This window comes from Sceloporus occidentalis, unplaced genomic scaffold (genome assembly GCF_023333645.1).
Source record: "Sceloporus occidentalis isolate IW3139 unplaced genomic scaffold, rSceOcc1.0.p SCAF_5, whole genome shotgun sequence".
NCBI classification, from domain to species: domain Eukaryota; kingdom Metazoa; phylum Chordata; class Lepidosauria; order Squamata; family Phrynosomatidae; genus Sceloporus; species Sceloporus occidentalis.
In genome coordinates, this window is record NW_028316985.1 from 4,208,021 (window position 1) to 4,229,573 (window position 21,553).

General features: G+C 43.2%; 1 protein-coding gene across 1 annotated transcript in view; it reads left to right on the top strand.

The window, feature by feature from the left end:
- Window positions 1-1,675: 1,675 nt before the first annotated feature.
- LOC149311597 (F-box DNA helicase 1-like) overlaps window positions 1,676-21,553 on the top strand; it is a 37,499-nt gene continuing 17,621 nt past the window's right edge. Inside the window, exons 1-13 of the mRNA XM_089527449.1 lie at window positions 1,676-1,750; window positions 4,533-4,700; window positions 6,458-6,966; window positions 8,788-8,918; window positions 10,484-10,622; window positions 12,050-12,240; window positions 12,571-12,684; window positions 13,104-13,198; window positions 13,922-14,090; window positions 16,284-16,512; window positions 18,065-18,152; window positions 18,395-18,478; window positions 19,825-19,961. Coding sequence (XP_089383575.1) covers window position 1,750; window positions 4,533-4,700; window positions 6,458-6,966; window positions 8,788-8,918; window positions 10,484-10,622; window positions 12,050-12,240; window positions 12,571-12,684; window positions 13,104-13,198; window positions 13,922-14,090; window positions 16,284-16,512; window positions 18,065-18,152; window positions 18,395-18,478; window positions 19,825-19,961 — 2,055 coding nt within the window. The 5' untranslated portion in view covers window positions 1,676-1,749. The remainder of the gene's footprint in view (window positions 1,751-4,532; window positions 4,701-6,457; window positions 6,967-8,787; window positions 8,919-10,483; window positions 10,623-12,049; window positions 12,241-12,570; window positions 12,685-13,103; window positions 13,199-13,921; window positions 14,091-16,283; window positions 16,513-18,064; window positions 18,153-18,394; window positions 18,479-19,824; window positions 19,962-21,553) is intronic.

Below are 21,553 nucleotides of genomic sequence, written 5' to 3' on the forward strand. Positions count from 1 at the left end.
GGGCTTCAAGCCCCAAGGACACCCCTTTCCAGGCTGCGGGGAAGCGGCCTTTTGCTGCTTCCCCGCAGCCCGGAAAGCGGCGGATCAGGGCCTCAGCGGCTACCAGTCTAGCTGCTGAAGCCCTGATACACCGGGGGAAGGGGCGGGTACAGCCCTCCCCAAATGGGCGGTCTGTAACTCGCCATAGATTAAATAGATCAAATATATTACAAAGAAGTAAGAAGAATTTAAATGGTAATTAATGATAAGAAGATATTTGAGGGTAAAGTATGTAGAAGAGGGTAAGAGTAAGTAGACTGGATGTTAAAATGAAGGAGAGGTGGTTAAGGAGGATGAGAAGAGGCTGGAAAGGGATGATAGATTAGAAAGGATGAGGAGAGAAGATGGAGAAGGAGAAGAGTGAAGAATGAAAGAAATGAATTATAGGAGGAGCATGAAAGTGTACTTATATGGAATTAGGGTTTGTACAATTGTGGGTGTATCATATTATATTTGTGTATTTGTTTTGTATGTTATTCAGTCAATAAAATGTATAGTTAAAACAATACATAGATCAAATATATAAAAATTAATAGATTAAAGTAGATTAATATAGATTATTAATAGATTAAGAACAACCTGCCTATGGGCTAAATGCAATGCATGTTAAATACATCCTAACGTTCAAACAATAAATTGCTATAGTTGTTGTTATGTGTGTACTTATTGTTGTTGGTCTGGGCTTAAGGAGGGAGGGAGGGGGATTGTGGGGCTTTATTCTATTGTATTGGAGGGATTTCACCGATGTAAAAATAAACATTATTATTATGAGAGTCGGGGGTACAAGGTGGGGATGATGGGAGCTGTAGTTGTGGGGGGAACAGGGGTGATGGGAGCTGTGGTTGGAGGGTGCCAGGTGGGGATGATAGGCCTTGCAGTCAGAGGAGATAGTGAAGATGGAGATTGTAGTTGGGGTGTGTACGAAGAGGGGACGATGGGAGTTGCAGTCGGGTGGTGCTAGGTGGGGATGATGGGTGTTGTAGTCAGGGAGGTGGAAATGGTGATGATGGGGATTGCAGTGGTATGTGTACAAAGTGGGGGTGATGGGGTTCGTCGTGGGAGAACAGGGAGGGTGATGGGAGTTGTAGTGATAACGAAGACTGTAGCTGGGTGTGTGTATACAAGGCGCTGAGGATGGGAGTTATAGGCGGTGATGGGAGTTGTAGTTCGGGGTGCCAGGTGGAGATGATGGGCGTTGTAGTTGGGAAAGGTGGTGATGATGGGGATTGTGGTTGGTATAATGTGCATACAAGGTGGGGATGACGGGAGTTGCAGTCGTGGGGCAGGGAAGAGGGGTTGATGGGGGTCGTAATCGGAAGGCGCCAGGTGAGGACGATGGGATTTGTAGTAGTCCCCTCTTTAACCCCAGCGCTGCCGTGATCCTTACCCCGCTCTGCGATCATTTGGCGGACTTCCGGAAGCGGGGGCTCCTTTAAGGGAAAAAGAAATCTCGGGGAGGAAATACGTCACCAAACACCAGGCAACCTTTCGCCCCTCCCCTCTTCAGCGTCGCCTTAGCAACCACCTCGGCCGAACCCGGAAGTGCGAAGGGGCCTTATGATAGGCTCGTTGCGGACGTCGATCGGCGATGGTGGGCGGGGCTAATGGCTTCGGCGCGGCAGTAGGGGTCGGTTGCAGCGCAAAGGAGGCGGGGAGAAATCAGGTTCGGGTGAGCGCGCAAAAGAGGAAGAAGAAGTTGCTGGAGATCAGAGTAAGAGCTTCGGGCCCTGGCTTTGCAAGAGTTAATTAATGCTAATCCTAATTGCATGGCAATTAATTGCTGGTTAATTACCTCCACTTAACTGAGGGGTTTTTTTGGGGGGGTGGATAATTTTAAGAGGCCTCTGTCATTGGTCCAAGACACACTGCGGAACATAATGCAGTTTGAGAGCGGTGTAACTGCCCTGGCTCAGAACTAGGGAATCCTGGGAAATGTAGTTCCTTATTGGAGTGCCGTTCCTTGGTTCGTGGTTTGGACGCGGCGCTCGGTGGTCCCTATCTAGACTTGGTTGCGTTGCAAATGTCTAATTAGCCAAGGGCCAGAGAGAGCCTCTCGCAGCCGCAGGAGTCTACCGCAAACGGTGCAGCTGCAGACAAGTCTCCCTTGGGAGGGAGCCCCAAAGGCAATGCAGGAACACGAGAGACACTTCGGACTGGAGGGCGACTGAGATGGAGAAGGGTCTGGAGGCCATGAAGCCCTATGAGGAAGGACTCAGGGAGCTGGGGATGTTCAGCCTGGAGAAGAGAAGGCTAAGAGCTGATATGATGATAGCCCTGTTTGAGTGTTTGAAGGGAGGTCATGTTGAGGAGGGAGGGAGCAAGCTTCTTTTCTGCTGCTCCAGAGAACAGGACCCAAGGGAGCAATGGATGCAAGATGAAGGAAAAGAGATTCCAGCTCAACATTAGGAGGAACTTCCTGAGAGTAAGGGCTGTTCGACAGTGGAACAAACTCATTCCTCGGAGTGTAATGGAGTCTCCTTCCCTGGAGGTCTTTCAGCAGAGGCTGGATGGCCATCTGTCAGGGATGCTTTGATTGTGATTTCCTGCATGGCAGAATGGGGTTGGACTGGATCAGGGCCCTTTTTGGGGTCTCTTCCAATTCTATGCTTCTATGAAAAATCATCCTCAGTAGAACATATTATAAACCATCCTGGGCACAAAATGCTGTTTGCAAACACTGAAATTCTGGACCATGCCAACAACTATTGGGTCAAAATGCACAGGGAAGCCATTGAAACCCACAAACACTTAGACAACTTCAACAGGAAAGAAGAAACCTTTAAAGTGAACAAAGTTTGGCTTCCATCCCTGAAAAACACCAAAATCAAGACCCAGCAAATGCAAAGGAAAGGCACCCAGGATGAAGATGGCTTTCCTTTGCAAACACTGGATCTCAGATGAAACAGACACTGCTTCAAGAAACCTTTTTTCAAACAGAGAGTTTCCTTATTTTGAGGGTGGGAGCTAAAGATCATCCACTGCAAATTGACCTTTTCCCCTTCCTTTTTCAGTTGCTGATTCGCTTTCCCTTTTGTATTCCAAAAACCAAAACCTTTTCCATGGGGCTGAGAGAGTGACGCACCTTTGCTTTCCGACGGTTCAGTTCCCAAACTTTGTTCCATGCACACAATGATTAAAAAATATTGTTTAACATTACCTTCATGGGATGTGGGTAAGGGATATACAAAACACAAATGAATTTTGCATTTAGACTTGGGGTCTCATCTCCAAGATATCTCAGGATGTTCCAAAATCCCAAACAATCCAAAATATTTCCAGCCCCAAACATTTTGCATAAAGGACACTCAAATTTTTCCTTTTCCTTCCTTCAGCACACTTTTGTGATCTGTATTAAAATAAGCAAAATGCAACTGGGTCACTTTCATTGACCTTTAATAAAGCCAATAAGTTCACTCTCATTTCATTTGGAATATCTGCAGAAGCATAATGAAGTATCTTGGAGATGGGGCCCAAGTCTAAATGCAAAATGTATTTGTGTTAATTGTTGATTTGTTGTTGTTCCCTGCCTTGATCCGTGGGGAGAACCAGGTAAGAAATAAATACTGTATTATTATTATTATAATGATACCTTCAGGTTTATGGCTTTGACTTTTGCAGATCTGATTATTCAAGGATTTAATTACTATGTTTTCTCTAGGAATCTCTAGGTCCTCCAGTGCGACTCTGCCAGAAGTTGCTCATAAAAGTCACACTGGAGGACCTAGAGATTCCTATAAACAACCCTTCCTCCAGTCTGATTCTACACCCGTCCCTCCACATCTGTGGCTTTGACTTTTGTGGATATGATTATTCACAGATTTCATTAATATGGTCTCCCTCTGGGAATATCTAGGTCCTCCAGTGCAACTCTATGGGCCTCTAACCAAAAGTCGCACTGAAGGCGTTCCTAGAGAGAACACTCCACTAGGCATTTGCAACTCCTCCGGCACAATTGTATGGTCAATGTCTGGCAGACGTTGACCATAGAGTTGCACTGGAGGACCTAGAGATTCCTAGAGAGGTGTCCTCTCAAGTAAAAACATAGTGTTTTTGTAATTTTTGGTTTTCCCACATTCACGGGGGTCCTGTGCCCCTAACCCTAGCGAATGTGGAGAGACAAGCGTGTAGTCACCTTTCATTAGACGCTGACCATAGATTTGCTTTGGAGGACCTAGAAATTCCTAGAGAGGTGTTCTTTCTGTTAAAAAAGTATTGTGTTTGTTTCTTGTGGATTTTTCGGTCTCTGTGGCCATGTTCTAGAAGAGTTTCTTCCTGACATTTCGCCAGCATCTCTGGCTGGCATCTTCATCCCACAGAAAACTATGAATGCCGGCCGTGAAAGCCTTCGAATTCACATTGTGTTTGTTTATTTGCAGTCTTTCCACTTTTACGGGGGTCCTATACCCCTAATGGAGGGTCCACATTATTATTATTATCATCACCATCATCATCATCATCATCAGTATTATCATCATTATTATTATCTTTGGCAGTGAGCCATTTTAAGCGACGTCACTTGACCCCCATCGACTGTGAAGCTTTGACCCAGAGTCCAGAAGGCATCTCACCCTTGACTCAACCTTTCAGCCAAAGGCGAAGGGGCAACCGAGACATTAACAAAAGCCTCTACCCAACTTACCGGACAAAGAAGACTCAAAAAGGTACAACACCTTGAGACTTTGACATTCCTAGAAGCCTGTACATCCCATTTCCTGATTAAAGGCAGATTTTCCCATTTTGGAGTTCAGGCCTCGCTGAAGCTGCTGCCACATGGCAGAATTAATGCAGTTTGACACCACTTTAAATGTCATGCCTTCATCCTATGGGATCATGGGATTTGTAGTTTGTCAAGATACCAAAGCTCTCTGACAGAGAAGGCTACATAGCTCACCAAACTACACATCCCGGACTTCTATAGCATTGAGCCATGGCACTTAGAGTGGTGTCAAATGGCATTAACACTGCAGTTATTCAGTGACATTTAACATATTTAGGAGTTGATGTTCTGCTCATCAGGACATCCACAGTGCTGTAAACTGAAATCTCCCCAGCTATTGTATTATCTTGAAAAACATGTTCTCATTGATGTGTACTATTAGCCAGCATGGTGGAGTTTGAGCGCTGGTTTGAGCGCCAAGTGACCCGGTTTCAAATCCATGGAAACCCACTGGGTGAACTTGGACAAGCTACATTCTCTCAGCCTTAGAGGTAGGTAAGTGGCAAAGCCCTTTGATTAATGTGAAGTCGAAGGCTTTCATGGCTGGCATCCATAGTTTTTTGTGGCTTTTTTGGGCTATGTGGCCATGTTCTAGAAGAGTTTATTCCTGACGTTTCACCAGCATCTGTGGCTGACATCTTCTCTGAAGATGCCAGCTACAGATGCTGGTGAAACATCAGAAATAAACCCCTCTGATTACGTCTCGCCAAGAAGATATTTAGTCATGAAAGGGTTGCCTTGAGTCAGAGTCAGTGTGAAGGCACAGAACAATGACAACAAACTGGCATACCAATAGCTTTCCTATATGGGCATAATGAACAACCCAAGATGGTAAAGAGTCTAGAAACCAAGGAACGATTGAATGAGTAGGGTATGCTCAGCTTGAAGAATAGACAGTAAAGAGGTGACATGATCCACCTTCCAGTACCTGAAGCAGTGGTACCCAAACTTAGGTCCCCCAGGTGTTTTGGACTTCAATTCCCAGAAGTCTCAGCCAGCTTGGCCAACAGTCAGGAATTTAGGAAGCTCAGGTCGAAAACATTTGGAGGACCCAAGTCTGGGAACCACTGACCTAAAGGGCTGTCATGTAGATTATGGAGCAAGCTTGTTTGCTGATGCTGCAGAGATTAAACTGGGAACCAATGTGGATTCAAGTTACAAGAAAAGAAATTGATACTAAACATTAGTAAGAACCTTTTAGAGATAACAGCTGTTCAGCAGTGGAAGGGACTACCTTGGAAGGTGGCAGACTACGCTTTGTTTTTAAATGGCAGGTGGATGGCTGCCTTGAGCGATGCTTTAGCTTGTGTTTCTTGTACAGTTGGCCCTCCACATTTGCAGCTTTGAGTTTTGCCAATCTGATTATTCACGGATTTGATTGATATGTGCTCTATAGGAATGTCTAGGTTCTCCAGCATAATTCTGTGGGCAACTTTCGCGAGATGTCGCATTGGAGGATCTAGAGATCCCTAGAGAGAACACTCCTCTTGGCATTTGTGGGTCCTCCAGAACAATTCTGTGGTCAGCTTCTAGTGGATGTTACTCACAGAGCATTTTGGAAAAGGGATACTCAACCTGTATACCTAACAACAATCCAGAATTTTGTTAGCTAGAGACCTCTATACTTTTTTCTTTCTGTGTGTGTGTGTGTGTGTGTGTGTGTGTGTCTGTCTGTCTGTCTGTCTGTCTGTGGAGGAGCAGGTCACCAGAGTATCATCACCGACTACTTCCAAAACAAATCTCATTCCTCAAGATGTTCAGGTAACATGCCAACAAGCAACAAAATCAAAGCAGAGGAATCTCTGGAATCCTTAGCCATGGAAGATGAAGATTCTTGCTCCCTTCTCGAAGGTTATGTGGAGCCAGTAGTTTCTCAAAAACGACCATGTTTCTCCCAAAACGACATCAGCTGCCATGTGGATGGTGGCCAATGGGAACAGGAGGACAAACCTTTGCTGGACTGGCTCTCTGAATGCCCTCCAGCTAAAAGAAGTAACAAAGAAGAAATTGATGACACAGAGATTGACCCACTTCCTGATGCACGTTTTGGGCTCTTTGGAACCCGATGCTGGGATGTACCACAAGGGCACATCGATCAGCTGCCAGATGAAGTCCTTCGTGAAATCTTTGCCCTTGTGCCCGTTGCTGATCTCTGCCGGAACCTCAGTCTGGTGTGTCAACGGTGGTGGCGGATCATCTCTGACTATCAAGTAAGCTACACTTCATATCAGGGGTTGGCAACATGTGGCCCATGGTCCATATTTGGCCCCCATTCTTTCCTTTTTTTTCCTTCCCCAGACTCTCCTTACTGAAATTTTCTGGGAGGTCTCAAAAAGTAGTCCCTCCACATTTCCTGGGGTTAGGGGTGAAGGACCTCTTGTGAATGTGTAAAAACCGCAAAGAAAAAACCATACTATTCTTTTTACCTGAGTGAAGACCTCTCTGGGAATCTCCAGGTCCTCCAGAGCAACTCTATGGTCAACATCTGGCAGAAATTGGATCATAGAATCATGCTGGAGGACCTACAAATGCCTAGAGATGTGTGTTCTCTAAGAACATCTAGGTCCCCCAGCACAACTCTACGGTCAGCTTCTGGCAGAGTTGCGCTGGAGCACCTAGAGATTCCTAGAGAGAACATATTATTCAAAAGCACAAATAATCAAAGCCACAAAAGTCAAAGCCGCAACTGTGGAGGGCCAGCTGTACTGCTTTTGAAAACAAGGGGCAGGATCCTGGCTTAGTGCAACTATTGGTAGTTAGGGGGTGGCCTACACTGCCTCTCAGGGTCAGGGTCTAACAAATTTCTTATTAATACAGTTGTTTTGTTCCTAGAGGCCCCCTGTGTGATGTTCTGGGTCATTTCCCATTGACAAAAAAAGGAATAGACCTGGGCTGGAATGGTCTGAGGTGGGGGCAATGTTGTGAAATGGCCCCCATACTTTCAAGGGCACAGTCAAGGATATTTGGGATGATTGGGGGGGGGGGCTGTTGTAGGCCCCAGAGGCTCAAAAATAGCCTTGGGGGATTGCATTCAGGCTGTACTTTCTCCCCTCTGCCGGATTGCAAGGGTGGCATTTGAAGGTTCCTGTTTGTTTGTTTGTTTGTTTCTCCTCCCCAAAGAACAGAAAAATGAACTGCTGGTCATTTCCAAATGACCACCAGTGAACACCAGGTGCTGTAGTCTATATTTGAGAGGAATGAACTGGCAAAACCACCTCTGAGTATTCCTGGCAAACCCTATGAAATTCCCAGGGGGGGTCACCAAAAGTTGACTGGCAACTTGAAGGCACATGCGCATGCGCAAAGACTTCCCTTGACTTGGGAACTATAGTTCTAATACTGCAGGCAGAAATAGTCTTTTTGTTGTGGCCCTAGAATACTCTAAAAAATTAGGCTAAATATCTCACCAAACTACAGATCCCTCATGACTTTGAGCCATGGCAGTAGAAGTGGTTTCAAACTGCATTAATTCTACAGTGTTCTGTATATACTCATATATAAATCTATAAATTTTAGTCAAAAATTGACCCCAAAAACCTGAACTGACTTATCCACGGGTCAACATAAATACTGTACTTTAAGTCTTATTTAAAAAGGAAGCATCCCTTAGTAAAAGGCAAGTGTATCAGCTGTCCTGGAAGCACTCACTCTCCTCTCTCATCCATCCAGTCTTTAGTGTGAGCACAAACAGTTATGCCTCATGGAATTTTGTAAATTCTTTGGCTTTGGTTTCCTTTGATTCAACCTTTAGATCCCTTGTTACATGCCCCTAGGCTTTACTCTTGACTTATCCACAGGTCATATCAAAATCGATGCTTTTGGCCCTAAAACCTGCCCTCGATTTATACATGAGGTTGACTTATAGTTGAGTGCATACAGTAGATTAGACCTTAGACTAAGGCTACTCACTGAATCTTGGATTCTGCATCAGAGGTGTTGCCAGTAGATTGTATTTGTAAATCTGATGATATGAACAGTGACTCTCTGTTCAGTTTCAAAGATGCTTCTGACCGCTGGCTTTGGCGTTTCAGTTCATTCCGTGGAAAAAGCTCTACCATCAGTACCTGAAGGCTGATGCCCAAGCCCTGTTGACCATCAAGGCAATCCTGCACCAATACCACCTAAACCGGGAGCAGAACCAGTGTATGCTAGGGTTTATCCGGTGAGTCATTCTTCTAACACAGCGACACAGTAATGCACTGACTGCAGTTTCTGATTTATTTACCTCTCATATTTTTTTATCTCTATGAGTGATCCTTTGTGTGGAACAAAAGTTGTTTTTTAAAAACTGACATTTTCAAATTACTTTAGATACATGATAATTCAGCAAATTCAATAGCATGAACCAACTGTGATAAATGATGTAAATCAAGATTATTCCTAACAGAGCATTAAGTCTCAGTTCACTGGGACAAAAGTCGATCTTCTTATTATCTGTGTAATAATAATTTACTATATAATTTGCCAGAATTTAACAACCAAAAGAGGATGCCACTCTTAAACTTTTATATTTTTTTGAATTTTAATCTGTTGTAAGCCTCCTTGAATCCTGAAGTGGGAAGAAGACGGGATGATGCTGATATCATTATCATCATCCTCATAATCAATAAAGGATGAATCTCCTTTATCTGTAATTCCAAAATCCAAAATACTCCAAAAACCAAATCTTTCTAATGGTTCAATATACACAAACTTTGTTTCATGCCAAAATTATTTTAAAACATTGTATAAAATTATCTTCAAGCCATGAGTATGCGGTATATATGAAACATAAATTAATTTTAGACTTGGCATCCATCTCTAAGCTTAATATGTATATGCAAATACAAGCATTCCAAAATCCCAGAAAATACGAAATCCATAACACTTCTGGCATCAAGCAATTTGGATAAGGGAGAATCAAGCTATCCCTATAAGGGATGCTACAACTTCTTTTGCTCAGATACAGTTTCTGAGGTGCTACAAGATTCCTTTGCATTGTGATATTCAGTCTGTAATAATAAAATTAATAATAAATGCAAGTGTACTTTGCATATATTTCTGTGCCTTGGCAAATGTCTTTTCTGACCTGGAAAACATCGTGCATGCAGATACAGATGTAATGTTATTAAACTCTTTAAGGCAGAATAGGACCCAGTTAGAGATACTTCTTCCTGGGTCATATTCTGTTGATGTACAACAGAGTCAGGAAACAATAATAAAGCAGAAGGAGAAACTGCCACAAAACTAGGAAACCAGGAGTGGATTACCTAAAAGTAAAACTTGCCATTAGGGGGAGGGGGAGAATTGGAATCTATCACATGCAACCTTTGGAAATGGAGAGACCAGACTTCAGTGGGATATCTCATTGAAACAATGGTGATGATATAAAAAACAAAAGGGAAAACTCTCCCTCCCTTCTATTTGGGAATACTTGTAAAGCTTGAAAATGTTAAATGTCTTGGATTACAACTCCATCCCAGCTGCCACTACCCTGGCAATGGAGGGAGAGAAAAATCTTCAGTATGTGCTGGACTTCATCCCCTCCATTGCTATCTTTCCCTTTTCCTTGTGTGTTGTGTGTCTTATTTAGATTGTAACCTTGAGGGGCAGTGAACGGTCAGATTAACAATGTGTGAGATGCTCTGAAAACCTTTGCGTCCAAGGACTGGGTTATAATTACTATTAATAAATTAAACAAATCAATAAAATATCAGTCTGATCCTCTTTCTCCTTATTTCCACCCAGGTGTGTCTCTTCCATCAAGAGCCATTGTTGTAGGAAGCCTGAGGCCATCCTGGAATGCTTGAAAAATCACTCTCTTTTCCCCAAAGCAGAAAGCTGCATTGCCAACAGGCTGCCTGACCTGCAGAGTCCCAAAGCTGGAGTAGGTTCAGTGTTTTAAACAGGATCATACTGAATGCCCTGTTATTTGTTTTAAGCAGTGCCATACTGAATGCCCCTTCATTCATTCATTCATTCATTCATTCTTACTTGTCTCTCTCTGTGAATTGGATGTGGGGGAACAAAACAGATTAAATCCATAACACCATTTAAATCAGCATTTAAAACTAATGCACATTGAAAGCAAACAATACTCACTTTAAAAGTCATAATTTTCAAATACTCTGGATAGGCCTGCTGGAAGAAACTGGTCTTTAGTGCTTTTTTAAACTCAGACATCATATCCAGACAATGAATCTCCTCTGGCAGACCATTCCGCAATCTAGGGGTGGCTGAAAAACAACTCTTTTGCACAACAGTTGTCAGCTCAGTTTGGACTGCTGGAAGTAAATGTCCCCCGGAGGGCCTTAGTGTACGGATTACATGGGAGAATAACAATTGGATTGACTGTCCTGTGATGCTTCATTGTGCATGTTGTTGTTGTCTTAAATATCAAAGAGGTTACTGAAAAGTAAGAGTGTGTGCTGAGAGGCACACCTTATTTTCTGGTTCTGTGCTTGTCATTTTGGCATCTGCCATTGGTAAGTGGACTTCAGGGTAGGAAAAAGGGAGAAATTTTTATTTGTAAGAGTTGTATAGCACGGAAACTTGTCATCATTGTATATTGAAGCAGGCATATTGCAGCTCAGGAAACCCACAAAGATATAAATTTTCAACTGTTTCATCTTCATGTGAGAAGATGACAACTATATATGTTCATGAATAAGTCTAGAAATTTTAGTTTAAAAACTGACCCCCCAAAAAACAGGGTCGACTTATCAACAGGTCAATGTAAGTACTGTACATTAACTTTTATCAAAATAGGAACCATCCCCTTCTCTGTATAGAGCGGCAAAAGGCGAGAGATTAGTCCATTTCAGAAACATCTAAAAGAGGATCAACCCTTCTACTCTGTCCATTACGGTGCCACTTCTGACCTTTTTGAATGTCTGGGTGGGAAAATAGTGGCATACTTTGGCATCATTTCCCTTTCCTTCATCCTTTATATCCTTGGTTACAAGCCCCTAAGTTTTACCCTTGGTTTATCCTTGTGCTATATCAAAATCCATAATTCTGGTCCCAAAACCTGTCCTCTAGTTATACACAAGGTCAACCTATAGTCAAGTATATACATTAACTTCCATAGTTTTCTCTTCACTGTGGGAGAAAAATGTCTATTTCCCCATAGTTTTTCCCAGGTATTTACCTCTCCTGAAATGTTTTGGAATATTATTCAGCACAGAAACACATGTGGGGCTTTTTTTTTTTTGGGGGGGGGGGCAAAACTGGCCTTCCACTGGTCCTTAGGTAAATCAATTATCGAGATCCCCTTCTGCACCCACATTCATATCTTTTTTGTGTCTTCTCCAGGCTCCCTATGCTTGGGCCATGATGTCTGCCATTGTGCTTCTCTCTGGTACTGTCTGTGACATCCAAGAACTGGTGGCTTGTCTCAGGAGACCCAGCTCTACCCTATCACTAGTGGATACCATAGAGGTTCTGTACTGCATAGCCACCCTGCTGTATGCCATGCGAGAGAATGACATCTACATCAGTAACAGGTATGTCTGCAGCGGGGAGAGGTGCTCAGGGGTGTAGAGCTTGAAAAGGTTATCAGAATCCCATAGTGGGCATGACCACGGGCTTCATTTGTTTGAGGAGGGGCTTCTCTTAGAATCCTAGAGTTGGAAGAGATCCCCAAGGGCCATTCAGCCCAATCCCCTACCATGCAGGAAGATATAATCCAAGCACTCTTGACAGATGGCCATCCAGCCTCTGTTCAAAAAGGTTCTTAGTAACTGGAAGTACATATCCTGCTCCCGTCCAAAAAAAGATCATGTTAAGAGATTCTGGTGTGAAGCCATTATGATTTATCTGCTCTCTCATTGCAGAATTCATTACAATATTTTCTATTGCCTTTATCTCCTGGAAAATTCGAAGTGCGTCCCAGTTATCACAGAGCCCGAATCAGCCCTCCCCAGGAAAGGAAGAGGCTTTCAGAGCAGGTACTGCCTTTTTAAAAAATTACAGCAAAAGAGGAAATGAACTGTATTTGGCTCGATTGGGTGACTATGTGCCTTCCACTGATAGGCTAAGCATGTGTACCCTTACAGAATGTTTCCATATATTTCAGCTGCACAATATTTTCATTTTAAACAAGGAGGAATGTTTAATAGCATGTTAACCCATTTAACAATTAAAACAATGAAAAACCTGTACAGATACAAGCAATTTTCTTTAAATGATGTTAAGACTCCAGAGGCTTTGATATATGTTTTAATCTGGCATGGTTGCCTGTTTTGGTGCCCATTGGGCTTCCATGGGGAGGGAAATCCACAACTTTAGTGCCACAGCAGTTGAATCACACTCCTGGGTTACAGATTGCTTCACATTAATGGCCTGTTTTTCTTGTGTTTCTGTTTAGCAACCGTCCTCCTATACAACTCACTTCTGAACAGCAGCAGATCTTAAATCATGCAGTTGCTCCAAAGCAGGTTGTGAAGATAATGGCTTTTGCAGGTAAGGCCCAGCATTATCACAAAAGAGGGTATAATCTGTATCTAAAAATGCATTTTGACATTGCTTTAACTGTTATGGCTTCCTCCTATGGAATCTTGGATTTGTAGTTTGCTGCTGCACCAGAGCTCTCAGACAGAGAAGGCTAGATATCTCCCAGAATTCCATAGCGTTGAGCCACGGCAGTTAGAGCAGCGTCAAACTTAATTATTTCTGCAGTGCAAATTAGATTGGAATCTTTGCAACACCCTGAGGCATCATAGTCCTCTACGCTTGCAAATCTTTCTTCTGTCATACTGACCCCTGCAACCTTTATTTTTCTAGTTCACCAGTCCTCAGCCTTTGGTGCTAACCATTTAACATGCTGCCTGAGACTTCTGGGAGTTGAAGTCCAAACCATTTGAAATACAAAAGGGTCAGAACTACTGTTCTAGCTTTACCCTGATCTGTCCTGAGATCTGCTCCTCTCTTTAAAAACATATTATTTCTTGCTGACTTACAGACTTTTCCAGATCACTCTCAAGGTGCCATCTCTCCTCCCTTTCCTCTCCCTCCCTAAGGTTTAGAATAGCCTTTTTCCAGATGAGTTGGAATACAATCCCACCATCCCGTGTTGCTGGCAATGGTGAAAGCTGTAATCCAATCCCTCTGGAAGGTGGGAGATGGGAGGGGGTGCTGTTTGAAGACATGGTTCTTGACTCCATTATAAGATTCCTTCTCCTCCAGGCACTGGGAAGACTTCCACTCTGATCAGATATGCAGAAAAGTGGTCCAACCTCAGATTCCTGTATCTGGCGTTCAACAAGACCATAGCAGAGCAGGGTGCACGGGCCTTCCCTCCAAATGTGACATGCAAGACGGTCCACTCTTTGGCTTTTGCAGAAGTCGGCAAGCAGTAAGTGATCAATGTACTAATTGTTGTGCCCAGTGATGTGGTGGCAAATTTTCAACTGCAAGTTGACTGTCTGTATAACAATATACGTTCCTCCAATCGTAGTATTAATTTAAATTTATAAACAATACCTATATCTAGATTTTGGGGGTATCTGATAGAATCATAGAGGTGGAAGAGGCCTCGAGGGGCATCCAATCCAACCCCCCCAGGCAGAAATGAACCATCAAAACACCTATAACACATGGCCATCCAGCCTCTGTTTAAAAACCTCCAAAGAAGGAGACTCTACCAAACTCCGAAGGAGTGTGTCCCACTGCCAAACAGCTTTTGCCATCAGAAAGTTCCTCCTAATGTTGAGGTGAAATTTCTTTTCCTGTAGTTTGAACCCATTGGTCTGGGTCCAGTTCTCTGGAGCTGAAGAAAACAAACTTGCTCCATCCTCAACATGATATGCCTTCAAATATTTAAACAGGGCTATCATGAGATCCTGAACTTTCTCTTCCCCAGGCTAAATATACCCAGCTCCCTAAGCCACTCCTTATAGGGCTTTATGGTTTTGAGACCTTCCACCATTTTGGCTGCCCTCCATTGGACATGCTCCAGCTTTTCAATGGCCTTTTTGAATTGTGATGCCCAGAACTGGACACAGTATTTCAGGTGAGGTCTGACCAAAGCATAGAATCATAGAGTTGGAAGAGACCACAGGGGCCATCCAGTCCAACCTCCTGCCATGCAGGAAATCTAAATCAAAGCATCCCCGACAGATGGCCGTCCAGCCTCTGTTTAAAGACCTCTAATGAAGGAGACTCCATTACACTCCGAGGGAGTGTGTTCCACTGTTGAACAGCCCTTACTGTCAGGATGTTTCCCCTGGTGGCGCAGTGGTTAAATGCCTGTACTGCAGCCATTCACTCGAAACCACAAGGTTGCGAGTTCAAGACCAGCAAAAGGGCCCAAGCTCGACTCAGGCTTGCATCCTTCCGAGGTCGCTAAAATGAGTACCCAGACTGTTGGGGGCAAATTAGCTTATTTGCTAATTAGCTTACTTGCTGCTCACCGCTATGATCTTTGGAATAGCGGTATATAAATAAAACAAATTATTATTATTATTAATGTTGAGGTGGAATCTCTTTTCCTGGAGCTTGCATCCATTGCTCCGGCTCCTAGTCTCTGGAGCAGCAAAAAACAAGCTAGCTCCTTCCTCAATATGACATCCTTTCAAGTACAGTGGTCCCCCGGGTTACGAAATTAATTCGTTCCGCTGCCCTTTTCGTAACCCGGAAGACTTTCGCAAGCCGAATTGCCATAGGCGCTAATAGCAAAAGCCGCTTTTTGGTGCGAAATAGCGCCGAAAAGCACCAAAAGTTTTTTCGTAACCCGAAAAAACTTTCGTAACGCGGAACAGTTTTTTTAAATTATTTTTTTTCATAACCCGGGAATTTCGTAAGGCGGTGCTTTCGTATCCCGGGGTACCACTGTATTTAAACAGGGCTATCGTATCACCCCTTAACCTTCTCTTTTCCAGGCTAAACATCCCCAGCTTCCTAAGTCGTTCCTCATAGGACATGGTTTCCAGACCCTTCACCATTTTGGTCGCCCTCCTTTGAACTCTCTCCTGTTTCTCAATGTCCTTTTTTAATTGTGGTGCCCAGAACTGGACACTGTATTCCAGGTGGGGCCTGACCAGAGCAGAAGAGAGTGGTACTATTACTTCCCTGGATCTAGACCACAAACTTTGGTCCTGTGATGTTTTGGACTTCAGCTCCCAGAAGCCCCAGACAGCTATGCCAACAGTCAGGAATTCTGGGAAGTGAAGTCAAAATATCTGGAGGACCAAAGTATGGGAACTATTGATCTAGACACTACACTCCTATTGATGTAGCCTACAAGTCTGTGACTTCCTCTGTGGCACAGACAATAGCAAAATCTGAAGCCCTTGTTATCACCTCACTGGCCAAGGGAAGAAAATTCCTTCCATCTGCTTTTGCAGATGATGATGTTGCACTTGCTTTGTGTGTGTGTTTGGAGGGGGGATTAGAAATGGAATTCTCTGCTCTCTGCCACAGCTAAGCTACTGCGGATAATACTCTGTTCTGGGGCAGGAAAGGAATTTGATTTGGGTCATTAATCCTTTTTTAACTCCAAGGTTTTGAAGTCTGTTATTTGCCCCCTGTTTGTTTCATCTTTCTGCAGTTACCGCCAGAATCGCAAGCTCAACGCTGGCTCTCTGACATCCTACTGGGTCAGCTTTGTCCTCAACAATCGCGAGGGACAGTCTCCGTTCATCAGAGCCAAGACCGTCCTGCAGACACTCAGCACGTTTTTCGCCTCTGCAGATGATGCCATCTCTTTGGAGCACACACCCATCTGGTCCAAGAACACCCATGGGGATCAAGTTCTTGTGACACCAGCAGAGAAAAGGGTGAGTATCCATTAGCAGAGTCAGGCCCTCATTCAGAAAAAGGAAGGCAAATAGATCGGGGTGGGAATTGTTGTTGGACTGTGTCATGCGATCCTGCTGCTACCCCTAAGTAGGAGATGGAGGCTCTGAAGCTCATCTAGCTTTCAACACCGAAACCTTATGCACACACACCAAGCAAAAGATGCATCTTAAAAGCAAAGTTTTATTCTAAGCAATTATTCAAGCTTCTCAATATCCTTTTTGAACTGTGGTGCCCACTACTAGCTTGTGTGTAGTTTTCTCATACTTATTGGGATGAAGATAGTCAATCCTGCACTCTTCAGTTTCCTTTGGTTGCTCTATATAAAGCTTTGGAATCCATCTTCCAATGCCATGGGTCCAGTTGAGTGGGGGGGGGGGGGCGGGAATCCCACTCCTAGGTACCTTTTGGTCAACCACAGGGATCTGGGATATTTTTGCCCTAGTATATTTTGAGTAGAATTAGATGTTTAGGAGCTCTGTTCTACCACTGGCTGTGATGGGATACCAGACCCATTACATAAAGGACTGTGATGCGTTCTTTTGTTGTAGACCATCTGATGCATCCATTGTCATCAATAAGACTTACAGCAGGGATGTATCGCAAATTTTGGTAATAAAGTTTTGGGGAGACTTGGAATGGAAGCTGGCTCGGGCAAATTAAAATGCCCCAAAATTGTTATGGATCACAAACGATGCTGGCATCTACTGGGTATTCTCTTTCTAGGAGGAAGAGACATCCTCCTAGCTTGACAGCAGCGCATGTAAAAAGAATCTAGGAGTCTTAGTGGACCACAAGCTGAGCATGAGTCAACAGTGTAATGCAACAGCTAAAAAAGCCAATGTGATTCTTGACTGAATTGATAGTATAGGGTTTGATAGAGGGAAATAATACTGTGGCTCTATTCTGCTTTGGTCAGACCTCATCTGGAATATTGAGTCCACTTCTGGGCACCTCAATTCAAGAAGGATGTTGACAAGCTGCAACACGATCAGAGGAGGATGACCAAAATGGTGATAGGTCTGGAAACCATGCCCTATGAAGAGTAATTTAGGGAGCTGGGCTTGTTTAGCTTGGAGAAGAGAAGGTTAATGGGGGGACAGGATAGCCATCTTTAAATATTTGAAAGGGTTTCATATGGAAGAAGAAACACTTGTTTACTGCTGTCCTAGAAACTAGGACACAGGGCAATGGATTCAAGCTACAGGAGAAGTGATTCTACTCAACATTAGGAAGAATGTCTTGACTTGCTTCTCCGTGATAAGGACTAGAACCCTTTTTTCAGTAAAAATGAGAACATCAGTGGTTTTAGTATCTAGATTCTGTTAGAGCTGTTTGATATTGGAAGATTGTGGTGAAGTGTCAGTCTTTGGTCTAGGTCTAAACAGAAGCTGGATGGCCATCTGTTGGAAGTGGTGGCTGAGCAATTCTGGAAGTTACATTTTTAGGTTACAACTCAGAGGCTGCTCTCTTTCCCCTTTTGCACAAGGAAGGTCATGTTCGCATTTTGCCTTTTTGATTTTTCTTCCCCAGATCATTGTCCAAGAAGCAAACCAGATATGGGAGAATATGAAAATGTTGACTCCAACCAGGGAAATAGCATACAGGATGACCCATGATGGTAAACAGCACTTTGTGTGTGTGTTGTGTTTATTTGTGTGTGTGTTGTGCTTGACCAAAGCAGAATAGAGTGGCACTATTACTTCCCTCAATCTAGACACTATGCTTCTATTGATGTAGCCTAGAATTGCATTGACCTTTTTAGATGCAACATCACACGGTTGAAGCCTATAGACTCTGGACATGAAAATAATAGTACCTTAATTTGATGGTTTGCTTACAAGTGTTGTGTCTTCTTTTTAGGCTACTTGAAGTTATGGCAACTTATGAAGCCATCACTGTCCTATGATGCCATCTTTGTGGATGAGGCTCAGGACTGCACCCCTGGTGAGTAAGGATGTACAGAATACTTGCAGATTTTCTCATCTTTGACAAGAAAAGCTCGTCTGTACATTGAGAAACTCTTCAGAGAAAATTTTCAACTGCATTCTGAGACCTTTTTTTTGCCAAAAAATAAATTAAAAAAATGATATGGAGGATATGCAAAAAAAACCACATTGTTTTTCACAAAACCCAGTGTGTTGTTGTTGTTGTTTAAGCAAAGAACCCAGGCTTTTCAGCAGAAAGGATCCTAAATGTGAACTAAACCATTAGAAAACGTGCAAAAATTCTGGTAATTTCATTCAGTGGAGAGAAAACCGTTACTGTTATTCAGTTTTTCCTGTGAGAATCAAATAAGCAAAGATTTGCATCCTTGCTGGTGAATATCTGGTTGTCCCAGAAAGGAGGTCCACATGTTTTAGCAAAAAGGTTTAGCTCCTTTAAAAACCATGGGCAAAACTCCAACACAATGCTCAAAAGCTTGGAAAACTTTACCTTTTTTGCTGGGGGGAGAGGCATAAATCCCAAAATTCCCCAACCAGTTTTGGAGTTTTAGTCCAAAAAGCAATTTTTTCAAAGCTGACCAATGCAACTTTCTTCCCATCTTGGGGAATATTTGGTCTCTTCCCCAGCTCTTTTTTTTAGATGAGCTGCTATTTTAGAGAAAAGACACTTGTTTCCCACAAACCAATGGATTTGTGTCACTTTGTTTGTTTTTTGCGGCCAATAAAATAAAATAAAATGAAAAGAACTGTGTGAAAAATTTGGCAGTCTGAAAAAATATGCAGAGAAGGTGGAAGGCAAAATTGTAGTGCAATATCCTGAATTTATCCAAGCTGTGAAGAGGATTGCAATTTCACAGTGAATGGCAGGATCTCTCTCCCCTGTTTAGGGAAGGTCTGCTGTTTTTGGAGAAAAATAACCTCTCCACCCACTTCTCACCTGCAATGATTTGTTTGTTTGGCAAAGAAGATGTAAAACAAAGAGAACCGCCTGAAAAGTTGACATCGTTTTGGAGAAAAGTCCCCCTAATAATGATTTTTTATTTTTTTTATTTTTGCTAAAATCATAATAAAGAGTTGATTTCAAGAAGAGTTGGCATAGTTTAAGTACAGTAGGCATTGGCATCTGCTGGGGTTATAATGATCTCGTGAAATGGTGCCCCTTATATAAAAAGGCATTGGGGCAGGGGTGAGGATATTTTAAAGGTGTGGATGATGGACTCTGTGGGTGCAGAATCCATGGATATGGAGGACCGACTATAATGTCCATCTTGTCGGAATGACTTGACTTAGATAAGGCTGAGAACCTCTTTTTCACCACCATTCGATATTGCATTTCTTCTTCTATAGCCGTTATGGACATTGTCCTTTCCCAGCCATGTGGGGTGATCCTGGTAGGCGACCCCCACCAACAGATCTATACCTTCCGGGGTGCCGTCAACGCTCTGTCCGAAGTGCCCCACACTCACATCTACTACCTCACCCGGGTAATCCTTCAAAACTTCTTTGATATGTTTCCATTTGGACTGTGGGGCAGGAGAGATCAAGGACTGGGGCTCATATGGAGTTGAGGGGAGTTAACTTTTGAACTACAACTCCCAGGGTTCCTCACATGCAGCTTCTTGAATTTCCCCATGGCCCTGCCAGCAGGAGAATTCTGGGAGATGGAGTCCAAAAAGGCAACTTTCCCAAAGCTTTGCCTGGGCAGTGATTTAGGAAATGGGAGCTACAAGGTGAGATCAGACAAGAAGGTTGAGGGATAAGATGGGTCTAAAATGTACTGCTAAATGTCTTATAAAACTACAGTTCCCAGAATTCCCTAGCATTTAGCCAGAGCAGTTAAAAACAGTCTCAAACTGGATTATTTCTGCGGTCTGTTTTGCAGCCTGGAGGCTAGGACTGCAACGTATACAAAGTTGGAGAAACGTACCCTGGTTCAGAACACAAATCATGGGGATTTCTGGATGTTGTTGGACTAGAGCTTTGAATCAGCAGAACCAGGGTGACCAGATGGCATAACCACAAAGGAGGACAAGGCACCACAAAATGTAGGACAGGCAAGAAAAATGTAGGGCATTGCCAAATAAAAGCTAAAAACATGAGTACAAATGCAATGTGTGCTTCTTAGTCATGCTTAAAATGGAGAGCACTTTGATATTCCTCCTGGACAGAAGGTTGAAACGTAGGACGTGTCCTGGAAAAGGAGGATGTCTGGTCACCCTGAGCAGACCTAATAGTGCAGAATGCTGGAAGTTGCAATTTTTTGTGTCCCCAGGGATTCCCAGGGTGTCAAAAAACAATACTCCAAAAAGCCTTCTACAGGGTTTGGAAGGCATTTCTACCAGTGTGTTCGCCTTTTGTTTGACCCTCAGGAGTCAAACAAAATATTTGCAAAACTTTTCAAAAACAGTTTTTTGCCCCCAAATGTCCTCTAGAAGGTGGGAGGGGAATTTCTTCCACATTAAGCCCAGAAGAAGTTTTAAAAAAGAAAGTGAACAGCAAGTTACAGTGGGCCCTTCATATGCGCTGGGGGCTTGTTCCAGGAACACCCCCCCCCCCCCCCCCGTAGATACCAAAATCTATGGACGCTCAAGTCCCATTAAATATAATGGCATGCTAAAATTGTATCTCATATAAAATGGCAAAATCAAGGTTTGCTTTTGGGAATTTATATTTGTTGGAATATTTTCAATCCGTAGATACTTAAATCGGTGGATAAAAAAATCTGTAGATATGAAGAGCCAACTGTAATTTTTATTTCTGCCTTTTAGCCATACATTGATTGCAATTACTCCCAGCCTCCTTGTCTCTGTTTACAATGAAGTTCAGTGATCACTCACCATGTACATAGTAATATCAGTTAGAGTTCATGAGTCTGTTGAGATAATGGTGGATTTTTTCTAGAGAGATGATGAGACCAAATTTCAAGGGTACAAAAAGAAGTGAAAAGTCACTACGAAGGAAGAACAGTATGGTATATACTGGAAAGGAGCATGGCTGAATGAATGGGAGCAGTCTACACTGCAACATTTTGTTGAAGTTTTCTTGGAGACAAGCTGGTTTTGGGACTATTATTCCT